Source organism: Anolis sagrei, chromosome 2 (genome assembly GCF_037176765.1).
Source record: "Anolis sagrei isolate rAnoSag1 chromosome 2, rAnoSag1.mat, whole genome shotgun sequence".
In the NCBI taxonomy this organism is placed as follows: Eukaryota; Metazoa; Chordata; class Lepidosauria; order Squamata; family Dactyloidae; genus Anolis; species Anolis sagrei.
Window position 1 is genome coordinate 14,790,153 of NC_090022.1, and position 26,020 is coordinate 14,816,172.

The 26,020-nt window shown below is 41.3% G+C and overlaps 1 protein-coding gene across 3 annotated transcripts; it reads right to left on the reverse strand.

Annotated features, from left to right (window-relative positions):
* Window positions 1-346: 346 nt before the first annotated feature.
* LOC132765879 (zinc finger protein 585A-like) lies at window positions 347-23,754 on the reverse strand. Of its 3 annotated transcripts, none has more exons than XM_067465128.1 (5): window positions 23,651-23,754; window positions 12,781-13,695; window positions 9,331-9,448; window positions 5,876-6,451; window positions 347-3,334 (listed from the first exon to the last, which is right to left on the reverse strand). In XM_067465128.1, the coding sequence occupies exons 2-5, from the start codon at window positions 13,486-13,488 to the stop codon at window positions 1,554-1,556; spliced, it is 3,183 nt and encodes a 1,060-aa protein (XP_067321229.1). In that variant the 5' UTR covers window positions 13,489-13,695; window positions 23,651-23,754; the 3' UTR covers window positions 347-1,553. The 3 variants fall into 3 exon arrangements, with proteins under 3 accessions (XP_067321229.1, XP_067321228.1, XP_067321227.1); XM_067465127.1 differs by having other exon boundaries at window positions 347-3,331; window positions 5,876-6,454; XM_067465126.1 differs by having other exon boundaries at window positions 5,876-6,454.
* Between the last annotated feature and the right edge of the window lie 2,266 nt (window positions 23,755-26,020).

The following is a 26,020-nucleotide window of genomic DNA, read 5'->3' on the forward strand; positions in this document are numbered from 1 at the left end:
TTCAAACAAAGTCGTGAACAATCAAATCATCCAAAGTCAAGCCTTCAAATGTGGAGGACTGACTGCATTACCAAGCCAAATAGGCAGCAAAATACAACTTCAGAACATGTAAATCCAATCCTCTTGCTTCTTTTCATCTCACAATAACTTATATTCAGCTCTTGAGATAGATAAATCATCCTCCAACTATTTCTCAACTGGTATGTTGGTTGTCAAGAGCAGTATTGTGTGGATAATAACATCATCCTTGCCCAAAACATTAATATTTACAACAAAATCTCTCCCCAACAATTTCTCCCACCTTTGCATCTTCTTCATTTATTTTGTTTCATGTCTCAACACAGGCTGCCAAATAATGCTGTTTGAACTGCATTATATGGGTCTGCACTGACGACATAATGCAATTCAAGCGGAATTATTTGGCAGTGTGGATCAGTCATTGCTTTCTTGAAACAGCTTATGTGTCATAACAATACTAGTGTTTTATCTTCTCAATTCTAAAACCAGTTTGATCCTTCATTTCTATCTGTTCTTCCATTTTCATATTGTCAATAGTTGTGGGCCCAAAATTTGTCTCATCTGTTTGATTTGTGTTTCAATTTTGATCCATCCATTCAGATGGCATGAAACGGGAGGGCCCCTCCTGGAACAAAAATAATTTCGATATGAAAGGCAGAAGGGAATCGGTACCAGCTCCAAGCCTGCTTTTCAGATCGATTACCATGCGTGGAGACCCGAAGAGTTGGGGGCCTGGCAGGGCCTGCAGCTGAGCGCTGAGTAAGGAGACTTGGTGCTCGGCTGCAGGCCCTTCCAGACCCAGGTGAATAGACCCAAAGCCTGCCCCCCCCCCCCCAAGAAAACTGATATTTCGGCACCAAAAACAGGAAAAAATATATCTGACCTCCTGATTTCGGGAGGCTGTCGAAACAGATCGGGGGACCCACCAAAAGTCGGGACATGAAACGGATCAAGGTTTACCACGAATACACATGACTAAGTCAACACCATTGTCTTTTCAGTGTTAATACTGAAACCTGAAAGGTCACCAGTTCTTTTAATTTTCCCATCAGCATGTCTGTAGTGTCCAAAGGGCTTCTCAAAACTATCATAGTCTGGGTTGCTGTGAGTTTTCTGGACTGTATGGCCGTGGTCCAGAAGCAGTCTCTCCTGATGTTTCACCCACATCTATGGCAGGCATCCTCAGATATTGTGAGGTCTGTTGGAAACTAGACAAGTGAGGTTTATATACCTATGGATAAGAGTTCTTCTCCCACCCTGGACATTCCACAGATAGATAAACTTCACTTGCCTAGTTTCCAACAGACCTCACAACCTATGAGGATGCCTTAGATGTGGGTGAAACGTCAGGAGAGACTGCTTCTGGACCACGGCCATACAGTCCAGAAAACTCACAGCAACCCAGTGATTCCGGCCATGAAAGCCTTCGATGCCACTAAGTCTTCGGCAACTGCCCTTAACTTATACCTTCCTTAATCTTTATGGTCAAAATTCTGTCTTCTTGTCTTGTATGTATGTCTGTTCTGTTCAGTATCTCAAGAACTATTTGGAACCTCGGGAGCCAATGCATGGGTTTTCTCGTGTTGTTGAAGAATGGCGTTTGAGGTGAAACTGTCTCCACAGTCTGCGCATGTATATGCTGCTTGTTTTGTGTGAGTTTTCACATGTAAAATAAGGCTGGATCGCCGATCGAAGTTTCTCCCACAGTCCGAGCATTTCAAGGACTTCTCTCCCTTGTGCTTTTTCTCATGCAGTAAAAGTTGGGAATGCCAGCTGAAGGTTTTGCCACAGTGGGAGCATTTATATGGTTTCTTTCCTGTGCGGGTCTTTTGGTGGGTCTTCTCATGGTAACTCAAGTGCGAACTCCAGCAGAAACACCTCCCACATTGAAGACATTTATATGGCTTCTCTCCTGTGTGGATTCTCTGGTGCATTTTGAGATACGAGCCAGATCTAAAGGTCTTCCCACACTCTGAACATTTATAAGACTTCTCTCCTGTGTTGACTTCCTGAGGCGCAATGTCTTGCAAACTGTCCTCACAGGTTTTTTCTTTGTGGGTTTGCACATGTGTGGCTAACTCCGAACTGGTGTCGAAGACCTTCCCACAAGCAAAACATACAAATGTGTTGTCTTCCGCATGGGTCTTCTCATGTTCGACATATTCCGATTTCTGACAGAAATTTTTCCCACAGTAGAAACACACTGTGTGCATTTTCTCGTGATATTTTAAATGTGAACTCCGGATGAAACCCTTTCCACAGCGAAGACATTCAAATGGCTTCTCTCCTGTGTGGATCCTCTGATGCACTTTGACATAGGAGGCATTCCTAAAGGTCTTCCCACACTCTGAGCATTCATGAGAATCCTCCCTGATGAGGACTTCCTGATGTGCCGTGTGTTGCAAGCTGTTCCCATATGGCTTCAACAAGAGCGACTGCTCAAATGATTTCCCTTTATGGGTTTGTGCATGCGCAGACAGCTCTGAACTGACCTCAAAGACTTTCCCACAAGCGAAACATACAAATGCGTTGTCTTCCGCATGGGTCTTCTCATGCTCAACACGTAATGATTTCTGCCGGAAGATTCTCCCACAGTAGAAGCACATTCTTGTGTGCATTCTCTCATGATATTTTAAATGTGAACTCCAGCTGAAACACCTCCCACAGTGTAAACATTTATAGGGTTTCTCCCCTGTGTGAACTCTCTGGTGTACTTTGAGATAAGAGACATTACTAAAGGTCTTCCCACACTTTGAACACTGGCATGACTTTTCACTTGTTGTGCATGTTCTTTTATGTTTGAGGAGGTTGGATGTCTGTTTGCAGTTTTTCTTACGTCCTAAAGATGTGCAAGGCTTCTCTTCCGTTTGGATTTTGTCTGTTGGGTTGTACCCAAAGGTATTTCCACAATGGGAACACCTACGGGGCTTCCGACCCTTGTGAGTACCCACACTTTCTCCACACTGGGAACATTTGTACACTTTTTCACCCACATGGGTTCTCTCATGGGTCAGACGATCTGAGATGCTACTGAAGCTCTGTCCGCAGTGCCAACATTTGTATGGCTTCTCTTCTACATCAGGGCCTTCATGCATGACGCAGTCACCGTCCTGACTGAAGTGTTCCCCATTTGCAACATTCTCTTTGCCATTTCCATTGCTGTCGTCTGCCTTCTCTTGGTTCTGATCAGATTCACTCTCACACAGGAAACTGTCCTCTTTGCAAGTTTCTGTGGATGCCATCAGTTGCTCCACTGACTCTTTATCATCAAGTTGGGTTTTCTTCCCCTTGCTTTCAATCGGTCTTGCACTACCTGCTGAGAGGAAAAAATAGATAATCTAAATAACACTCAGACATTGTATTCGAATTAGAGAAATCCATAGATTGTGCAGGCTCCCATACTTTCCCTCTTTGGTGGTTTTAATGAGATAACAATATATAATCGAGAATAAGTTGAGTTTTTCAGCCCTTTCTGAGGCTGAAAAAGCCCTCCTCAGCTTATACTTGAGTCAAAGTTATTTATTATTTTACTCTGTTATTATTATTGTTGTTCATTCGTTCAGTCGTCTCCGACTCTTCATGACCTCATGGACCAGCCCACGCCAGAGCTCCCTGTCGGCCGTTACCACCCCCAGCTCCCTCAAGGTCAGTCCAGTCACTTCAAGGATGCCATCCATCCATCTTGCCCTTGGTCGGCCCCTCTTCCTTTTGCCTTCCACTTTCCCCAGCATAATTGTCTTCTCTAGGCTTTGCTGTCTCCTCATGATGTGGCCAAAGTACTTCAACTTTGTCTCTAGTATCTTTCCCTCCAGTGAGCAGTCGGGCTTTATTTCCTGGAGGATGGACTGGTTGGATCTTCTCGCAGTCCAAGGCACTCTCAAAACTTTCCTCCAACACCACAGCTCAAAAGCATCGATCTTTATGTTATTATTATTACATTTACATTATTTTATTCTATTATTATTACATTTATTACTTTACTCTAATTATTATTATTACACTATTATTTTCCTGTTATTGTTATTAAAACATTTATTATTTCACTCTATTTATTAATGTTACTACATTTATTATTTTACCCTATTATTGCTGTTACTATTACATTTCCATTATTTTACTCTATTATTACTGTTATTATTACATTTACATTATTTTATTCTATTACTATTACATTTATTATTTTGCTCTAATTATTATTATTACACTATTATTTTCCTGTTATTGTTATTAAAACATTTATTATTTCACTCGATTTATTAATGTTACTACATTTATTATTTTACTCTATTATTGTTGTTACTATTACATTTCCATTATTTTACTCTATTATTACTGTTATTATTACATTTATTATTTTACTCCATTGTTGTTATTTTTATTACATTTACTATTTTACTCTATTATTATTGAAAGGATGCATAAGCACATTTACATTGAAGAAGGTTAGAATAATGTTTAATCAGAGTGGGACAGTCTTATCTTAAATTAGTTTTATGTAAATATTCAAAAACATTTAACCTACTGATGCCTCAATTAATGTAATGTTATTGTATCTATTTTTATTTTGAAATTGATCACTTTGACCAGAGGCCACTTGCCCAGGGGCCACTTTGAACAGAGACTTCTAGAACAGAGGCTACTTTGACTAGGGATAATTGGACCAGGGACATGACCTGGGACCACTTGAAGCAGTGGTCCACAAGAACTAAAATATGGTCAGCAGCCTCACCTTTCCTACACCATTGCAATGAAAGTGACTGGTCTTGCAAAGCCCTCTAATAGTGCTGAGGCTTATTAAATATGGTTTTCTGTGAGCGAGATGGCGACTACTGGATGGCATATGTTCTTTTTTTTGTTAAATATTTTCTTATTATTTTATCATGGTTCAATACGTTGTTATACGTTGTTTGTTTCACAGCAGATACATATTATTCAACACAACTTACATAACTTTTGGCATCTAGTGTTATTTTTCTGCTTATACATATTATCTATCCCTCACCGCTGTGCTCCCCTCCGCCCCTCCCAAGCCACAGCTTTTAGATATTATCTGTACAAAATTTCAATTTTTCTTGTGGAGGTAACTTTCCTTTTTTATTTTTAAATCCTTTTTCAATAAATTTTCTCCATACATCATAAAAATCACTTTGTTTCCATATACCTTTTTTAACTTTTAATATACATGTCAACTTATCATTTATTGCCAATTTCCAAACATCCTTATACCACTCCTCTATTTGTATATTTATTTATTTATCTTTTCCAATTCCTTGCTATAAGCAGTCTTTCTATTGTTAATAAATTTGTTATCACATCTTTATCCTCTTTTTTCAATAGTTTATTATTATATAATGATAAGAAAGCTATACTAGGACTTTTTTCTATTTTAATGTTAGATGGCATATGTTCTGAATCAGAAACTAGAGCTGATGTGGTCTATCCAATTCAATTTTCTGAATCAGCACCTCAAATAACCAAACTGAATCCAAAGTTAACCAAAAACTGATTTGTAACCCTTTCAGTACTAATATTGGAGAGTGGTTACTGGTCAAAAAGAGGTTGGGAACAACTACATTAGATGGGTTGCAGGACCTCCTAACTCTTCAAAAAGGTGAAAAAGAGAGAAAAATCCTATCAGAGAGGACCAAGGCAGTGACTAGAATGAAAGATTGGACAAGCATGACACTGTACACCTTTGAGAAAGTGGTTGGGAGAAAAATAGAAGCCAAGGAAAAGATATAATCAGAGCAGAGGACCATGAGACATCTAATACTAGTTGGCACTTCTGCTAGTATTTAAATAAAGAGAGACTGGAGATGAGTCTCCCCCAAAACTGAACATTTATAGGACTCCTCACCTGTGTGGATTCTCTGATGTGTTCTCAGAGCTCTGCCATTTCTAAAGCTCCTCTCACACACAAGGCATGTGGAAGGCTTCCGACCTCTGCATGTTATTTGCGGTTTCAGAATCTCTGGCTTCTGACTGCGTCTTTTCCCGCGTTTTGAAGATGTCTCGAGTGTGTCTTGAAGGGTTTTTTGACAGTGCAGACACCTATTTGACTTCTGGCCTTTGTGGAACCTCTGACTTTCTCCACAGTGAGCACATGTATACACTTTCTCCCCCACATGGGTTCTCTCGTGGGTCAGAAGATCTGGGCTGCTACTGAAGCTCTGTCCACAGTTCCAACACGTGTATCTCTTCTCTACATCAGGATCTTCTTGAATGAGCAGGTCAGAGTCCTGACTAAAGTATTTCCCATTTTGGTCATATTTCTCTGCATTCTCCTCTTCCCAGCTAGTGGGCGCACGGTTGCTTTTGCAAACACTTTGGGCTGGAACAAAGGGATCCTCTATCTTCACAGGTGTCATCAGCTGCTCCATTTCCTTGTTACTCTCAAGCTGGGGTTCCTCAATTTCAGTCAACTGTACATCACCTGCTGAGAGAGAGAAAGAAATAAAGAAGATCTAGGCACATCCCAGTTATTGTACTCAAAGGAGAGAGCTCCACAGACTGGGTGAGCTGAGTTCCATAGCTGCATAAGTTTAGAAGAATAATAGAGTTGGAAGTGACCTCATGGGCCATCTAGTCCGACCTCATTCTGTCAAGAAGCAGGAAAATAACACTTATTTATTTGTTTATTATTTATTTATTTATTTATTTAAAGCATTTATATCTCATCCTTCTCACACACACACCCCGTGGGGGGGGGGGGGAGGAGCTCAGGATGGCTCACAACTGGAAGTCATTAGATGCTATGCATGGGCATTCCATGGTTCTAAAGTACTTACAAAACTAAGCGGTGCTGGTGCTTTGCTTCTACAGTGTTGCTGAAGTTCTGGTGGTGAAAATTTCAGAACTCTAAACTTTCAAAATGTTGTTATAAATGGCAGTTCCTAATTGGTTCTTCCATAAATATCGCCAATAACGAAATAATAATGAAATTTTTATTTTTGTGTGTGATGGATGAGATATCTATGGCTGCATGTACACTTCAGAGTCAATGCAGTTTGACACCAATTTAATTGACATGGCTCAATGCTATGGATTCCTGGGATTTGTAGTTTGCAGGGGCACCATCACTTTTTGGCAAATAATGGACCCTGCAAAACTAGAACTTACAGGATTCCATAGCACTAGGCTATGGCAGTTAAAGTGGCATCAAGCTGCATTAATTCTATAGTGTATATGCTCCCAAAAGGTCATTAGTTTGAAGCTAGCCTGGGTTGGAGTGGGGTTCCAACCAATTGTGTAGCCTGTTGTCGACCTTTGCAACCCGAAAGACAGTTGCATCTGTCAAGTAGGAAAATTAGGTACCACCTTGTGTGGGGAGGCTAAATTAACTAATTTATGAGGCCATAAAAAAGACTCCAGCAAATCACTCCAACAAAAGCATGCGGGGAATGCGGAAGTACTTCATCAGCGTCACAGATGGACGATGAAAGTGACAGCTCCCCTGGTGGCCAAAAAAAGTTAAATAGCCTCTGTGTGTGTCTCTATACATTGTATGTCAAATCGGCATTGAATGTTTGCCATATATGTGTACACTGTAATCCGCCCTGAGTCCCCTGTGGGGTGAGAAGGGCGGAATATAAATACTGTAAATAAACAAATAAATAAATATATGAGATCCAGGCCTTGGAAAAGGAAGAGCTTTGCATCAGCACTGCCCCAGCAATCAGGAACATAGAAGGATCTACAAACCACTGTAATATTTGCATACCCTCTCCCCCTAAGACACCCCAAATAATTTGTCTCTAGATCACATTAGGAAGACTTGGCACACCATGAACTCTGCCTTTTTGCCTTGGAGGAAAGGTAAAACAGAAATATAAGTAGAATAAATAAAGTAAATAGCATTAGTGAATTTGCTGATCTCTACAGCAATTCTTCTAGAGGGAAGAACTGGTTTGTAACCAATTGCAACACTGTAGCCCAATACTCAAACTGCTATACCATGCTGACCCTCTCCTTTCCGGCTCCAATACTGTATGTATCTACAGGAGACATAATGTGGACTGTAGCTGTCCAGATGTCTCTCAGATGGCAAACATAGACCCCATGTGTGCCTGTTGCCAGTTAGGATATATTACTACGATTTCTCCATAGTTTGGTTGGATCCTTTTTCCAGACAGATAGATTTGAGAAGATCTATGGTGACATTTCTCAGAACCCCACAGGATACAAAGACTACAGTCTGCTTGTATTTACAGATACTATTAAACCTTTGTAACACTCAACACCCTTCAAAAGGCCTTCAACAGATTTCCCTAGATACCTGGAACCTTGCAGGGATAGTCAATTAATTTTGAGAAGAAACATTTCAAGAATATTGTGTTCTACACAGATTAATTTCAGTCAACTAAAAGCCGTCTGTAGCCAAGTTTCATGTTCAGCACTGGATGCCAGAACTTTCCTAACCAAGAGAAACAAGGTAGGAGGTGTTCCTTCTCACAGGCCTATGAACTGTTTTGTTACTATGCTTTGCAGAACCTTATAACTCGGTGTTTCTCAAACTGTGTTCCTCCAGTTGTTATGGACTTCAGCTCTCAGAAATCCCAGCTGTTAGGAATTGTGGGAGCTGAAGTCCAAAACATCTAGAGGAACACAGTTTGAGAAACACTGAGTTATAGGGTTCTGCAAAGCAAAGTAACCAAACAGTCCATAGGCCTGTGAGAAACTCTGCTATAACTCTTCAAAAGGGTGAGGGACACACAGACTGAGAGGGGGGATATAGAGAAATTGTTGCTTAAGAGGCCTAGGAGATGATTAGAAAGAAAAGCTGACCAAGCATGATGTGGGAGACCACTGGAAAACAACAACAACAACAACAGCAATAAACAACTTTATTTAATACCCTGCCACCATCTCCCCAATGGGGACTCAGGGCAGCTTACATGAGGCCAAGCCCAACAGCATATTACAATAAAGTAAAACCAAAACACAATAACAACACAGTAAAATACATACAACATATGAGTACAAAGATGATAAAGCAAAATCATACACAGTAAAATAAAATAACATAACAATGAGCGAACTGCATGTGCAAGATAAAAACTAAGATACTAAAAATAGGATGAGATAGGGATGGAGCAGATTGTTTGTGGGGGAGAAACTCTTAAAGGAACAGGGTCATAAATATAGACCTTCATACAGGTGGGGAATATATTCTGGGGACAAAAACCATTGAGGGGGAGTTACAGTTAAGAGAAGATTAAAATCTAAGGAAAATGCACCAGAGAATAGTTTCTATCTCATGTAGAGTTGGCACTTCTGATAGTATTAAATAAAACCAGTTCTCGAGAAACTTACCAACAGCATTTTCAGTCCCAGCATGTTTGTGCTCAGTCTCTGTTCGACGCTTCATCCTCGTCAGAGCCTCTTTTGCCTTGGGGGGATTTGCAAACATGTCTTCGGCTATCTCAGTGATCTGGGGAGAGGGTGGAAAACATGTCAAAATGAAGTCAGGAGGGAAGCAGAACATGTTTTAGGAGGGTGGGTGGCAAAGGATATGATCGCAGTTACTTGTTCAACCGATACAGAATAAGTACTGTATATGTTCAAGTATAAGCAAAATTTTCCAGCCCTTTTTAAGGCTTAAAAAGCCCCCCTGGGCTTATACTCGACAAAGTTATTTGTTATTTTACTCTGTTGTTATTATTTTATTACATTTATTATTTTACACTATTTATTATTATTATTATTACATTTATTATATTACTCTATTATTATTATTTTACTCTATTATTATTATTACATTTATATTATTTTACTCTATTATTAGTGTTATTATTACATTTACCTTATTTTACTCAATTATTATTTTTATGACATTTATTATTTACTCTATTATTATTGGAAGAATACCTAAACACATTTACATTGAAGGAGGTTAGAATAATGGTTTAATCAGAGTTGGACAGTCTTAAATTATAGTTTTATGTAAATATTCAAAAACATTTAATCTACTGATGTCTCAGTTAATGTAGTTTTATTGGTATCTATTTTTATTTTGAAATTTACCAGTAGCTGCTACATTTCCCACCCTCGGCTTATACTCAAGTCAGTAAGTTTTCCCAGTTTTCTGTGTTAGTATTAGGTGCCCCGCCTTACATTCGGATCAGCTTATACTTGAGTATATACGGTAGTTGTGCCACTCTCACATGTGAAGGTCTGGCATATAGCTTTCTAATAATGGCCAAAAGGTGAGAGCTTCTTCTTGCTGTCATGGCATCCAAAAGAGGGTGGAAAGGCTGCAAGGCACTGCAGAACAGGTCCTCATATTTGCTCCATTTTAATAGCATCAACTATGCTTATTTCTATGGCTGTTTTAGAGGGAGAACGAGGTGGTAAAGAGAAAAGGGGAGGAAGAACCGAGACAGGGTTGTGGATGAGCACAACTAACACCAAAGCAGCCCTGTAGTCCCTGCCTGGCCCCACCATAATAAAGGGAAAGACCCAATGTGACTCCAAATGGAAGACCACGCAAGGGGGCTCCCTCTATGCTTCTGTTCCTAAGGCTCACAACAACCAGTTCCATAATTCAATGTAACCTGGAACCTAAGATTTCACTTCCCCCCTCCTCTCCTGCGCGGCATGACTCAATGGTTGTGACAGATGACCTAGAGCAGTCATTTCCAAACTGTTGTCCTCCAGCTGTTTGGGACTCCAACTCCCAGAAGCCCTAGCCAGCTTGTTGAATGGTCAGGAATTCTGGGAGTTGGGAGTCCCAAACAGTTGGAGGGCAGCAGTTTGAGGAGGCCTGACCTAAATATTCCTAGAGAAGTATTCTTATTTACAGCATTTATATTCCATCCTTCTCACTCCGAAGGGAACTCAGGGCAGATCACAGAACACATACACGGCAAATGTTAATGCCATTAGACATACAAGACAGACAGACAGACAGACAGAGGTATGAGTCGGCAAGTTTCCAACTTCGTTGTCCTGGAGGTTATGCTTTATTCCAGCCACAGGGGGGTGCTGTCACTTCATCCTCTATAATGACAAGCCTTTTGATCACAGACATTTCTCCTGTTATTTGATCCCCAGCTTTTTATGGTGTTGTAAAATATCTCCCCGCTTAAGAGGTGCCTAATTTCTCTATTCACAGCTCAGGGGGACAGTAAGCTAGGATGAAGATCAGGTGCTCACCCCAAGCCATGCTTGAACTGCCAACCTTTCAGTTGGGTGCTGGTGATTAACCAACTGTGCTAAAGCCCGGCCCTTAAAAACCATTTTTCTTTTTAATTCAGATTTTTTACTTTTGTGGGAGTTCTGACCTTTTAATTAAGAGAAAGTGGAAGGCCAAATGTAAAACATATGTAATAAGAAACTCAATGTGCAAATTTGATAAATGTGGATTTAATATATGTGTGGGAATGAATGGAAGGATGTATGGATGGAGCTAATAATTTTGGAAACATCAATAAAATATTAAGGCTTGCAATGACTAACTACCTGCTTTCTGGACTGTAATTAAAAGTTGCTAATAAGAACTGAAAAGTAAACTCTGATGAGAACTGTGACAATGGTTCTTTCAAGTTAAGGAAATGTTTGCAACATTCCTTATGTTAAGAAGAAAGTCAACACAAGCCTTGTGTTTGTCAATACAAATCAAGAAGAGTCAACATCTGGCCAGGAAACTGAAAAGGAACCAGGATGGAATATGTCTATCATTAATTTACAACTTTGGGACTACATCAGCAGAGTATTTCTATAAAAGACTCAATCTAATAATGCTCAAATTGTGACAGACCTGAGGGGTCTGGTTCATGGGAAGGACAGAGATGGTGTATTCGGAGAGTGGCAGATTTGCAAGGCCTTCTTTCTCAAGGGAAGAGGAAGACGTGCACTTTTGGGATCTTAGATTTTGTTCAGCAAGTCAGGTTCTGCTGTATGGAAAGCAGATGTCTAGTCCTTGGCATTGTGCTTAGGGAAAAGATGCATTCTGAAGTTTTGAAGTTTTGGCATTATGAAAGTTTTGGAGCTATGCGTTGGCAGGCTGCAGAAAAGCAGGGTCTGGCCTAACAGATGCTTCTCCAAGGAGGGAGAAAAGGATATGGTTAATAGTTGGATGCATGACGATGAATGTATGTACATGTGGTGTGAATTGTGAAGGAAAATGTAATTCTCCTTTGTTTGTTTGTTAGTCATGTAATTGTAAATCCAATGTAGTTGCATAGAATCTGTATGTCCTAGAGAAGTGCACTTGGAAAGTACCAGACGCAGGGCTTTTTCTATTTCTGCTCCTGCCTTATGGAATTCCTTGCCACCTTATATGAGAGCCATGCGTGACTTAGGGCCTTTTACTCTAGCAATTAAGACCTGGCTTTTTACTAGAGCATTCAATCTCTGTTAATTTTTAATTTCTGTATGTATGTATTTTATCTTTTACAATTTAGCTGTAAATCGCCTAGAGCATTCTCGGATGGAGGGCAATTAATAAGTAATTAAATATGATGATGATGATGATATCTGCATGTCCAATGTCATTCTTTGTCTAAATGTTTTTCTGTAATCTGATGTACCCTCTCACACTGGAAATTGCAATAAAAAGAACCTATGCTTTAAACTTATTGAAAAGTTATTCATGACACATAAGATATGGAAACAACATCCCAAATTTACCTCGGTACAGCAGTTCTGTCTGCTGCACCAACGTAAAAAATGAAAGCTTGCGTAAATAAAAAGGTCTTACCCTGTCAGGAGAAACATACAGGCCATAGGACTTGTGAAAACAATTGGGAAGAAAACACTCACCTGCCCTTCTCTGCCTTTGGATCCTCGATGCATCAGAAGGAAATCCTCCGCCAGGGCCACAGCCTGGGAGCAGGTCTGGGGATAGCGTCCCCTCAGCCATTTCTGCATATCTGGGGGCAGGGCAGCCAGGAACTGCTCCAGTGTCACCAGGTCCAAGATCTGCTCCTTGGTGTGTCTCTCCGGCAGCAGCCACTTCTGGCAGAGTTTCCGGAGCTTCCCCCAGAAGTTTCGGGGCCCTACAGCTTCTTGGTACATCAACATCCGAAAATGCTGGCGCTGTGTCTCCAACCCAAGAGCACCTTTCTGTGGTGTCGTGACCTCTTTCCCAGGGCGCTTGGCAACCGGATAGCATTCATCATCCCCTGTAGCTTCCCCAATGGTAACCCACACTCCCTTGGGAGAGTGGCTTGTCTCAGCCATTCGATGGGGAAGGACGCGAGGGGTAGTGCGCTGCGGGGCTTTCCCTGCCGAACTAGAAAACTGTAGTGTCCTCAGAAAATCTTCAAACTGAGCATTCCAGTTCCGTGAGGCATCTTCCTTTGCTTTCTCTTTCAGTATTTCTTCTGCTTCTTCTGTGCTGCTTCCCATTTTGGGGAGAGCTGCTCCTTCAAAAACCTCTTCTGCTTCAGGACCTATAGAACCATGCACTTCCATTTTTATTTCTGGATCTAGAAATCCAGCGGATTCGGTTTCTTGTATTGCAGCCATTCCCTTCCAAAGAAATCTGCTTTGTTGTGCCTCTTGGCCTCTGCTTTTCAGTACCAGTCCTTGAAAAATTCCTGAAATTATCCCCTTCCCATTACACTCATCTAGTTACTCTTCCAGCAAACTCTTCTTCGATGAATGCAGCAAAATACTCTTGTTACAGTCAATGGGGGTCAGCTATTCTTCAGGGTGGACAAAATCTGCCTTTTCCTAAGAGAAAAACACATGAGCTGTTAAAATGAAGTCCAATGCCTGGGAATTTAGTTATTATGATTTTTCTTTTTACATGTATGTTGGCAATGAATTTTTGCCACTGGTATGATATAAACCACCTTGAGTCCCCTCAGGGGTGAGAAAGGCAGGATATAAATATTTATTTATTTATTTATTTATTTATTATCGCCTTTCTCAATCTGAAGGCAACTCAAGTTTACACTTGGCACAATTTGATTCCTCCCAACATATAAAATGCAATTGAAAACATAGCATATAAAATATAGTTTCATAAAAGTCAATAAATTCATACATCCTTAATGTCTCCTTACTGAAATCACTATTTAATAACATAAATAAACAAATGTCTTTATTAAGGGTGAGCAAAAGAAAAGTGGGTGCCATTGGCCTAATTTATGTGGTAGCTGTCCCAACTGGAAATCATGTCACAACATCTCTAGTTTCATTTTCAATCAATTTTGAGGAATTTTTTTCCAGTAGAGTTTGAAAAAATGGGGGTATGGAGGCAAAACCAGGTTGTGTGGCTGACAGACATGTTGCCCTTTCTACATCCTTGCTCTCAATTACAGCAATGAATGCTTAAAGCAGGTGGAGAATGTAGGGTGAGTGAGCTTATTAACAAAATACCCTCCTCATAAATGCATAGCAATGTAAGTTCTTAGCAGCAGCGTGACCCAGCACCAGTAGCCCAAAGGGATAAAAAGAACAAAACCACACAGACCAATGTTATCTTTTCCATAGGAAGCTTTTCTTTGTAATAAAATAATATGGTTGCACTATTTACAACAACCTTTCCATAACACAAATAAACAGATACACAGTAGCTTTATAAACACAGCAGCTTTCACACTGGAGCTTTCTCTCACAAGGCTTCTCTCACAAACCTCATGAGGACACTAGTTTTGGCCCACTAACTCTAACAGGGTTCTGCCTACTCACTCTTCCTCAGGATGACACTAACTTTGGCCCACTAACTCTAACAAGCTTCGGCCAACTCACTCTCCTCCGGATGACAATAGCTTTGGCCCACTGACTCTAACAGGCCTCGGCCTACTCACTCCTCTCAAGACGACATCAGCTTGGGCCCACTAACTCTAACACGCGTCGGCCAACTCACTCTCCTCAGGATGACACTAGCTTTGGCCCACTAACTCTAATAGGTTTTGGTCAACTCACTCTCCTCAGGATGACACTAACTTTGGCCCACTAACTCTAACAGCTTCAGCCAACTCACTCTCCTCAGAATGACACTAGCTTTGGCCCATGGACTCTTAACAGGCTTCGGCCTATGCACTCTACTCAGGTTGACACTAACTTTGGCCCACTGACTCTAACAGGCTTCGGCCTATGCACTCTCCTCAGGTTGACACTAACTTTGGCCCACTGACTCTAACAGGCTTCGGCCTATGCACTCTCCTCAGGTTGACACTAACTTTGGCCCACTGACTCTAACAGGCTTCGGCCTATGCACTCTCCTCAGGTTGACACTAACTTTGGCCCACTGACTCTAACAGGCTTCGGCCTATGCACTCTCCTCAGGTTGACACTAACTTTGGCCCACTGACTCTAACAAGCTTCGGCCAACTCACTTTCCTCAGGATGACACTAGCTTTGGCCCACTGACTCTAACAGGCCTCAGCCTACTCACTCCTCTCAAGACGACATCAGCTTGGGCCCACTAACTCTAACATGCGTTGGCCAACTCACTCTCCTCAGGATGACACTAGCTTTGGCCCATGGACTCTTAACAGGCTTCGGCCTATGCACTCTACTCAGGTTGACACTAACTTTGGCCCACTGACTCTAACAGGCTTCGGCCTATGCACTCTCCTCAGGTTGACACTAACTTTGGCCCACTGACTCTAACAGGCTTCAGCCTACGCACTCTCCTCAGGATGACACTAGCTGTGGCCACTAAGTCTAACAGGCTTCAGCCTACTAACTCTTTCAGTGCTTGACTCACATTTTTGGTAATTAAAAACGACTAGTTATTTTTTAATATTTCTGACAGCGTATTCTGCTCCCAAGGAGAGCATACATCCCAATCTTATGTCTTTAGGCAGATCGTTCCACAGTTGAGGGGCCACCACTGAGAAGGCCCTGTCTCTCGTCCCCACCAAACGCATATGTGAGGAAGGCGGGAGCAAGAGCAGGGCCTCCCCAGAAGATCTTAACGTTCTGAATGGTTCGTAAGGAGATTATCAAGTTCAGCAGCTCAGCGGTTTAACCTGCTGCATCAACAGGAGCCCCGTATAGTTATAATAACTGCTAAAGACCTTAGGTTGATTAAGGGTGCATCTGCATCAGGCATGGGCAAACTATGATCCTCCAATTTTTTTGGCCTTCAACTTTCAGAAAGCTCAATCACCTTACTGGCTGTTAGGAATTGTGGAAGTTGGAAGTCCAAAACACCTGGAGGACACAAGTTTGCCCATGCCTGATCTACACTGTAGAATCAATGCAGTTTGGCACACATTTTATTGTGGTGGCTCAATACTATGGAATTAATGAAGTTATTGTTTTACAAGACCTTTCATTTTCTCTGCCAAAGAGTGCTGGCGCCTCACCACACTATAACTACAAGTAGCTAAATGTATTGTCCAAAGCTTTGACGGCTGGAATCACTGGGTTGCTGTGAGTTTTCCAGGCTGTATAGCCATGTTCCAGCAGCATTCTCTCCTAACGTTTCGCCTGCATCTGTGGCAGGCATCGTCAGAGGTTCTGTTGGCAGCGAGGCCTTTGTTGCTTAGAAGCATTCTCTGTTGGCTCCCTCTAGGCAGATATCCTCACTGATTTACTTTGCAAACTTCATGGCTACGCAAATGCTAATTCAAGCTTACTAATTACGACATTCACACTTTCTTAAAACAGAAAAGGTTTCTAGTCAGACCGCACCTGAAATACTGTGTCCAATTCTGGGCACCGCAATTGAAGGGAGATGTTGACAAGCTGGAAAGTGTCCAGAGAAGGGCGACTAAAAGGATCAAGGGTCTGGAGAACAAGCCCTATGAGGAGCGCCTTAAAGAGCTGGGGATGTTTAACCAGCGGAAGAGAAGGCTGGGAGGTGACATGGTGACGGCCATGTATAAATATGTGAGGGGAACTCATAGGGAGGAGGGAACAAGCTTGTTTTTTGCTTCCCTGGAAACTAGAACCGCTTTGAGTCCCCCCAGGGGTGAGAAAGGCGGTATATAAATACGGTAAATAAATAAATAAATAAATAGGACGAGGAGCAATGCCTTCAAATTACAGGAAAGGAGATTCCACCTGAACACTAGGAAGAACTTCCTAGCTGAGAGAGATGTTCAGCAGTGGAACTCTCTGCTCCGGAGTGTCCTAAACATTAGGAAGAATTCCCTGATGGTAAGAGTTCTTCTATTGTGGAATACTCTGCTGCCTGGGGAGTGTAGTGGAGTCTCCTACTCTCCTACTCTGTAGGTTTTTAAGCAGAGGCTAGATGGCAATTATGGCAACAAGAATGATTGACAACTGAAACTAGAGGGAGAAAATGTGGAGGCCATGACAGATTTTGTATTTCTAGGTGCAAAGATTACTGCAGACGCAGACTGTGGCCAGGAAATCAGCAGACGCTTCCTTCTTGGGAAGAGAGCAATGTCCAGTCTCGACAAAATAGTAAAGAGTAGAGACATCACACTGGCAACAAAGATACGCCTAGTCAAAGCCATGGTATTCCCTGTAGTCACCTACGGATGTGAGAGCTGGACCTTAGGGAAGGCTGAGCGAAGGAAGATCGATGCTTTTGAGCTGTGGTGTTGGAGGAAAGTGCTGAGAGTGCCTTGGACTGCGAGAAGATCCAACCAGTCCATCCTCCAGGAAATAAAGCCTGACTGCTCATTGGAGGGAAGGATACTAGAGACAAAGCTGAAGTACTTTGGCCACATCATGAGGAGACAGCAAAGCCTGGAGAAGACAATGATGCTGGGGAAAGTGGAAGGCCAGAGGAAGAGAGACCGACCAAGGGCAAGATGGACGGATGGCATCCTTGAAGTGACTGGACTGACCTTGAAGGAGGTGGGGGTGGTGACAGCCGACAGGGAGCTCTGGCGTGGGCTGGTCCATGAGGTCACGAAGAGTTGGAGATGACTGAACGAATGAACAACAACAAAGATGGCAATCTATCAGGAGTGCTTTGATTGTGTATTGGAGTTACTAGTTAAGACTAGTTGGCTCTTGGGGTTTGTTCTAATTCTAGGACTCTGTGATTCTGTGACAACCATGTGCATTTATGCCAGGATGTGCTTGTCACCTCTGAATAACATGATGGTAAGAGCTTCAAAAAGGAGGTTATAATAACAATAATCACTGTTTGCAACCTTTTCATCTGATGAAATAGGCAAACTTCCCCCTTGAACATTAGGAAGAACTTCCTGACTGTAAGAGCTGTTCAATAGTGGAACTCTCTGCCTTGGAGTGTGGAAGAAGCTCCTTCTTTGGAGGCTTTTAAACAGAGGCTGGATGGCCATCTGTCGGGGGTGCTTTGAATGCAATTTTCCTGCTTTTTGGCAAAGGGTTGGACTGGATGGCCCATGAGTTCTCTTCCAACTCTATGATTCTATGGTTCTATTATCCTTTTTCCCACAGGTATATAAACACTCTACTTACCTCACTGCCAACAGAACGTCTGAATATGCCAACCACACATGCAGGCAAAACATTAGAAGAGAATGCTACTAGAACATGGTCATACAACCCGGAAAACTCACAGCAATCCAATGGCAGCTAAAGTTGATGTCAAAAGGCATTCATTCTGCAGTGTAAATGTACTATTAATATTATATTATTATATTACTAGCCATCCCCTGCCACGCGTTGCTGTGGCCCAGTCTGTGTCTCTGTTTTGTGTGTGTATATATATGTGTATATATGTGGTTTTGTGTATGCATTGTAATGTCTTTTTAATTTTTGGCTTTTTAAGTCTCTTCTGCTGTGTGTTTCAGTGTTTTTATGAGTGATGGTCACTCATTGGCCTGATAGCTGTCCAAATTTGGTATCAATTCGTCCATTGGTTTTTGAATTATGTTAATCCAACAAATGAACATTACATTTTTATTTATATAGATTGCATTTATTCAGTCCACACTTTATCTCCCCAAGGGGCTCAAATAATGTACCCTACATTATTTGAGTACTTCAAAGGAAAGTGTTCCCACTACTACTTTTTCCTCAAATGGGTATATAAAACAACACAATTCCTCCCCTAATCCTACAACACAAGAAATAAAATTTTTCTGTTATTAATTTGAGCTTATTGTTCCAAGAGACCTCCATAGGGCTGCCAATGCTCAGAGTGCTAAAAGAAAATATCATAATCTGCTTGTTTACATCCTGCTTTGATCTCTGCAATTGAGATGCAAGCAACAAATAAGAAAACAATACAACATTTTCTTCCAGGCTCGGCTCTTATTTTCATTCAGTTGAATTAATGACCCGAGTCAACAGTGTAATGCCTCAGTGCAGTGTCGTCTAGATCAGGCATAGGCAAACTTCGGCCCTCCGGGTGTTTTGGACTTCAATACCCACAATTCCCAACAGCCTCGGGTCCTTTCCTTTTCCCCTCATCCGCTTAAGGGCCTTAGGCAGCTAGGAATTGTGGGAGTTGAAGTCCAAAATCCCTGGAGGGTCGAAGTTTGCCCATGCCTGCTTTAGATACAGTGGTGCAGATGGAGGCCTGGTCTAGATGGGGCAAAGTCATTGTCCCACATCATTTAGCCAGACCTCAACATCTGCTACCAGTATTTAAGAAGTCTAAAATTATAACATTTTCATGGTTTCCTCCTTTCTGTTGAAATTGTCCACATGTTTATGGATTTCAACGGCAACTCTGTGTTGGAAATTTCCAACAGATCTCACAACATGCCATACAGCCCAAAAAACCTACAACAAGCCAATCATCTTTTTTTCCATCCTGCCCTATCTCCCCAAGGGGACATAGGTCCGTTTCCAACAAATGTTGGCAAACCTTCAATGCCTAAGTGAGTACAAAACATATTGAAAACATATCAAAATACATGACAGAGCAGAATAACAAGAAGGATTACCACGAAGGATTACGCATTGAGATAAAAAATACAACAGAACAGTCAGTAAGACATAAATGAACTAAAACATAAATAATCATTACAACAACTACCCTCATAGAATCATAGAATCAAAGAGTTGGAAGAGACCTCAAGGGCCATCCAGTCCAACCCCCTGCCAAGAAGCAGGAATATTGCATTCAAATCACCCCTGACAAATGGCCATCCAGCCTCTGCTTAAAAGCTTCCAAAGAAGGAGCCTCCACCACACTCCGGGGCAGAGAGTTCCACTGCTGAACGGCTCTCACAGTCAGGAAGTTCTTCCTAATATTCAGATGGAATCTCCTCTCTTGTAGTTTGAAGCCCTTGTTCCGCGTCCTAGTCTCCAAGGAAGCAGAAAACAAGCTTGCTCCCTCCTCCCTGTGGCTTCCTCTCACATATTTATACATGGCTATCATATCTCCTCTCAGCCTTCTCTTCTTCAGGCTAAACATGCCCAGTTCCCTAAGCCGCTCCTCATAGGGCTTGTTCTCCAGACCCTTGATCATTTTAGTCGCCCTCCTCTGGACACATTCCAGCTTGTCAATATCTCTCTTGAATTGTGGTGCCCAGAATTGGACACAATATTCCAGGTGTGGTCTAACCAAAGCAGAATAGAGGGGTAGCATTACTTCCTTAGATCTAGTCACTATGCTCCTATTGATGCAGGCCAAAATCCCATTGGCTTTTTTTGCTGCCACATCACATTGTTGGCTCATGTTTAACTTGTTGTCCACAAGGACTCCAAGATCTTTTTCACACGTACTGCTCTTGAGCCAGGCATTGTCCCCCATTCTGTATCTTTGCATTTCATTTTTTCTGCCAAAGTGGAGTGTCTTACATTTGTCACTGTTGAACTTCATTTTGTTAGTTTTGGCCCATCTCTCTAATCTGTCAAGATGGTTTTGAATTCTGCTCCTGTCCTCTGGACTATTGGCTATCCCTCCCAATTTGGTGTCGTCTGCAAACTTGATGATCATGCCTTCTAGCCCTTCATCTAAGTCATTAATAAAGATGTTGAACAGGACCGGGCCCAGGACGGAACCCTGTGGCACTCCACTTGTCACTTCTTTCCAAGATGAAGAGGAAGCATTAGTGAGCACTCTCTGTGTTCGTCCACTTAACCAATTACAGATCCACCTCACCTTAGTTTTGCCTAGCCCACATTGGACTAGTTTCCTTGCCAGAAGGTTTGTTGATACTAGCTATCCCCTGCTACGTGTTGCTGTGGCCCAGTCTGTGTATATGTGTTTTGTGTGTGTGTGTATGTATGTGTGTGCATATATTTGTGTATATGTGGTTTTGTGCATGCGATGTAATTTATTTTTTTATTTTTTGGCCTTTTAAGTCTCTTCCACTGTGTTTTTCAGTGTTTTTAATGTGATAGTCACTCCTTGGCCTGATAGGTTTTATGATTTTAATGATGAGATGCTAAGAACTGTATTTTATTATATATCCTAGTCATATCTCACCTGTTCATGCGCAGCATTATTTTTTAAATTTTTAATTATTACATTTGGCCCAGCCATAGGTCTTTTAAACGTCGTTGTGTTTATTGCTTATTTTTTGTTATGAGTTTTATTTTATTGTTTGTATTATTGTTTTTATTACTGATGTATTGTGGGCTCGGCATCACGTAAGCTGCGCCGAGTCCCTTGGGGAGATGGTAGCGGGGTATAAATAAAGTTTTATTATTATTATAATTGTTTATTGTTATTGTTTTTATACAGTTTATACTATATGTAATATGTCTATGTACATATGTACTATATGTCTATGTACATATGTACTATATGTAATATGTATATGTAATATGTATATGTAATATGTATATGTAATATGTAATACAATAGTCTGGTTGCCCCTGACACGATAAAAAATAAAATGCTATATGTAATTGTTTTGACTGTATTTTATCTTGTGGGGCATTGATTGCCAGATGTAAACCGCCTCGAGTCGTCTCCGGGCTGAGAGGGGCGGTATACAAGCATAGTAAAGAAATAGTAAATAAATAAATAGGTGTCTTGTGTCCAAATTTGGTGTCAATTCGCTGTGGTTTTTGAGTTATGTTAACCCCACAAACGAACATTACATTTTTATTTATATAGATTATTATATAATTATATATATAATTATATTATTATGATTATATAAAGGCTCTGCTATTGAGGAGAGGCCAGCTTGTTTGGTGTCAAATCGCTCAGTGGTTTTAGAGTTATGTTAATCCCACAAACGAACATTACACTTTTATTTATATAGATTATTATAATTGTATAATTACATATATAATAATATTATAATTATTATTATATAAAGGCTGTGCTATTGAGGAGAGGCCAGCTTGTTTGGTGTCAATTCGTCCAGTGGTTTTTGAGTTATGTTAATCCCACAAACGAACATTACATTTTTATTTATAAAGATTATTATTATTATTATATATATAATATTACTATGATTATATAAAGGCTGTGCTATTGAGGAGAGGCCAGCTTGTTTGGTGTCAATTCGCTCAGTGGTTTTTGAGTCATGTTAATCCCACAAACAAACATTACACTTTTATTTATATAGCTTATTATAATTATATAATTGTATATATAATATGATTATTATAATTATATAAAGGCTGTGCTATTGAGGAGAGGCCAGCTTGTTTGGTGTCAATTCCCTCAGTGGTTTTTGAGTTATGTCAATCCCACAAACGAACATTACATTTTTATTTATATAGATTAGTATAATTATATAATTATATATAATAATATTATTATGATTATATAAAGGCTGTGCTATTGAGGAGAGGCCAGCTTGTTTGGTGTCAATTCGCTCAGTGGTTTTTGAGTTATGTTAACCCCACAAACGAACATTACATTTTTATTTATATAGATTATTATATAATTATATATATATAATATTATTATGATTATATAAAGGCTGTGCTATTGAGGAGAGGCCAGCTTGTTTGGTGTCAATTCGCTCAGTGGTTTTTGAGTTATGTCAATCCCACAAATGAACATTACATTTTTATTTATATAGATTATTATTTTAATTGTATATATAATATTACTATAATTATATAAAGGCTGTGCTATTGAGGAGGGGCCAGCTTGTTTGGTGTCAATTCGCTTGGTGGTTTTTGAGTTATGTCAATCCCACAAACGAACATTACATTTTTATTTATATAGATTATTATAATTATATAATTACATATATAATATTATTATAATTATAATTATATAAAGGCTGTGCTATTGAGGAGAGACCAGCTTGTTTGGTGTCAATTCGCTCAGTAGTTTTTGATTTATGTTAATCCCACAAACTAACATTACATTTGTATTTATATAGATTATAATTATATATATAATATTATTATGATTATATAAAGGCTGTGCTATTGAGGAGAGGCCAGCTTGTTTGGTGTCAATTCGCTCAGTGGTTTTTGAGTTATGTTAACCCCACAAACGAACATTACATTTTTATTTATATAGATTATTATATAATTATATATATATAATATTATTATGATTATATAAAGGCTGTGCTATTGAGGAGAGGCCAGCTTGTTTGCTTGTTTTCTGCTGCTCCTGGAGACTAGGCCACAATGGAGCCATGGATTCAAATTGCAAGGAAAGAGACTCCACTAGACATTAGGAAAAAAATCATTAGGAATGTGTTGCCTGGGAGTGTGATGGCGCCCTCTTCTCTGAGGTGGGGGTGGGGGTTTCAAGCAGAGGCTGGGGGGCTATCTGTTGGGAAGGTTTTAATGGTGGAATGGGGTTCAATTGGAAGACGATTGCGGCCTCTCCCACCTGCTCTATGTTTGGAATCCTGCTAATGTCCCCAATGCCTTTCCCCTTCACCTGGCCTGCTGCTCCTGGCTCAGCCTCTGCGGATCTCCCGCGTCGCCATCAGAGTCAACCACGAGGAGGAGCCGGAAGGAACGTTCGCCTTCCCCGCTTCCCTTGCCTTTAACCCCTTCCTGGCCGGGCCCACCAGGGACGCTTCCTGTTTTCCCAGCCAGGTTGGAAACACCGAAGGGGGCGCTGTGGAGCAGAGAGGAGCTCAGCAGCTGCGACAGACAAGCAGCCTCTGTGTCAATACACAGCCAGGAAGAGCATGGGATAGATGACCAAGCTCTTAGACAAGGGGGCAGTTTAGGGGTTCAAACCACTCCTGAAATCTTAACACCTCTCAACAAAAGATTTTCCCAGGCTCAGCCAGGCCTTCAAATGCTAATGAAGGTGGTCAGCTGAAACATTCACACCTAGCTCCAGCAGAGAAGAGCTCTTTGCCCCACCCCAGCCATTCCACAGATATATAAACCCATTGTCCTACTTCCGACAGACCTCACTACCTCTGAGGATGCTTGCCATAGATGCAGGCGAAACGTCAGGAGAAATGCCTCTAGAACATGGCCCTATAGCCCGAAAAAACCCACAAGAACCACTCCTGAAATGTTTCAGGTCAAAACCCATGAATGTTAACTGGCTAACCAAATCCCCATCCCGGTAGGCTGTTAGGAATTGTGGGAGTTGAGGTCCAAAACACCTGGAGGATCAAAGTTTGCCATTGCTTGCTATATAGTCATACATTTAGAAATATTAGTTAGAAAATCAACCCAAGTACTTTGGCTGACTCATCATAGAAACATAGAATCATAGAGTTGGAAGAGACCTCATGGGCCATCCAGTCCAACCCCATTCTGCGAAGAAGCAGGAAAATTGTATTCAAAACACCCACCTGACAGATGGCCATCCAGCCTCTGTTTAAAAGCTTCCAAAGAAGGAGCCTCCACCACACTCCAGGGCAGAGAGTTCCACTGCTGAACGGCTCTCACAGTCAGGAAGTTCTTCCTCATGTTCAGATGAAATCTCCTCTCTTGTAGTTTGGAGCCATTGTTTTGCGTCCTAGTCTCCAGGGAAGCAGAAAACAAGCTTGCTCCCTCCTCCCTGTGGCTTCCTCTCACATATTTATACATGGCTATCATATCCCCTCTCAGCCTTCTCTTCTTCAGGCTAAACATGCCCAGTTCCTTAAGCCGCTCCTCATAGGGCTTGTTCTCCAGACCTTTTATCATTTTAGTCGCCCTCCTCTGGACACATTCCAGCTTGTCAATATCTCTCTTGAATTGTGGTGCCCAGAATTGGACACACTATTCCAGGTGTGGTCTAACCAAAACAGAATAGAGGGGTAGCATTACTTCCTTAGATCTAGACACTATGCTCCTATTGATGCAGGCCAAAATCCCATTGGCTTTTTTGCCGCCACATCACATTGTTGGCTCATGTTTAACTTGGGATAGATGACCAAGCCCTTAGCCAAGGGGGCAATTTAGGGGTTCAAACCACCCCTGAAATGTTTCAGATTCCAAGAGTTGGAAGAGACCTCCTGGGCCATCCAGTCCAACCCCATTCTGCCAAGAAGCAGGAAAATTGTATTCAAAACACCCCCGACAGATGGCCATCCAGCCTCTGTTTCAAAGCTTCCAAAGAAGGAGCCTCCACCACCCTCCAGGGCAGAGAGTTCCACTGCTGAACAGCTCTCACAGTCAGGAAGCTGTCAGACTACACACCATGTCAGACTACACAGAGAAGCCATTGAAATCCACAAGCATTGGACAATTTCAACAGAAAGGAAGAGACCATGAAAATGAACAAAATCTGGCTACCAGTATTAAAAAAACTCTAAAATTACAACAGCAAAACAGCAGAGAGGAAACAACCAGGCACATCTTAACACCTCTCAACAGAACATTTTCCCAGGCTCAGCCAGGCCTTCAAATGCTAAGGAAGGTGGTCAGCTGAAACATTCACACCTAGTTCCAGCAGAGAAGAGCTCTTTGCCCCACCCCAGTCATTCCACAGATATATAAACCCATTTTCCTATTTCCAACAGACCTCACTACCTCTGAGGATGCTTGCCATAGATGCAGGCGAAACGTCAGGAGAAATGCCCCTAGAACATGGCCCTATAGCCCGAAAAAACCTACAAGAACCTAGTCAGGAAGCTCTTCCTAATGTTCAGATGGAATCTCCTTTCTTATACAGTAGTTTGAAGCCATTGCTCCATTGTATCATAGAATCAAAGAGTTGGAAGAGACCTCATGGGCCATCCAGTCCAACCCCATTCTGCCAAGAAGCAGGAAAATTGTATTCAAAACACCCCCCCCCCAGCAGATGGCCATCCAGCCTCTGTTTAAAAGCTTCCAAAGAAGGATCCTCCACCACACT

Bases quoted from the DNA above. Each gene is read 5' to 3' on its own strand.
- LOC132765879 (XM_067465126.1), bottom strand. From the start codon at position 13,488: ATGGCTGCAATACAAGAAACCGAATCCGCTGGATTTCTAGATCCAGAA. The intron at 9,449-12,780 runs GTGAGTGTTTTC...CCCTCTCCCCAG, and splicing joins CCAAAGGCAGAGAAGGGCAG to ATCACTGAGATAGCCGAAGA. The intron at 3,335-5,875 runs GTGAGGAGTCCT...TTTTCCTCTCAG, and splicing joins ACATCAGAGAATCCACACAG to CAGGTAGTGCAAGACCGATT.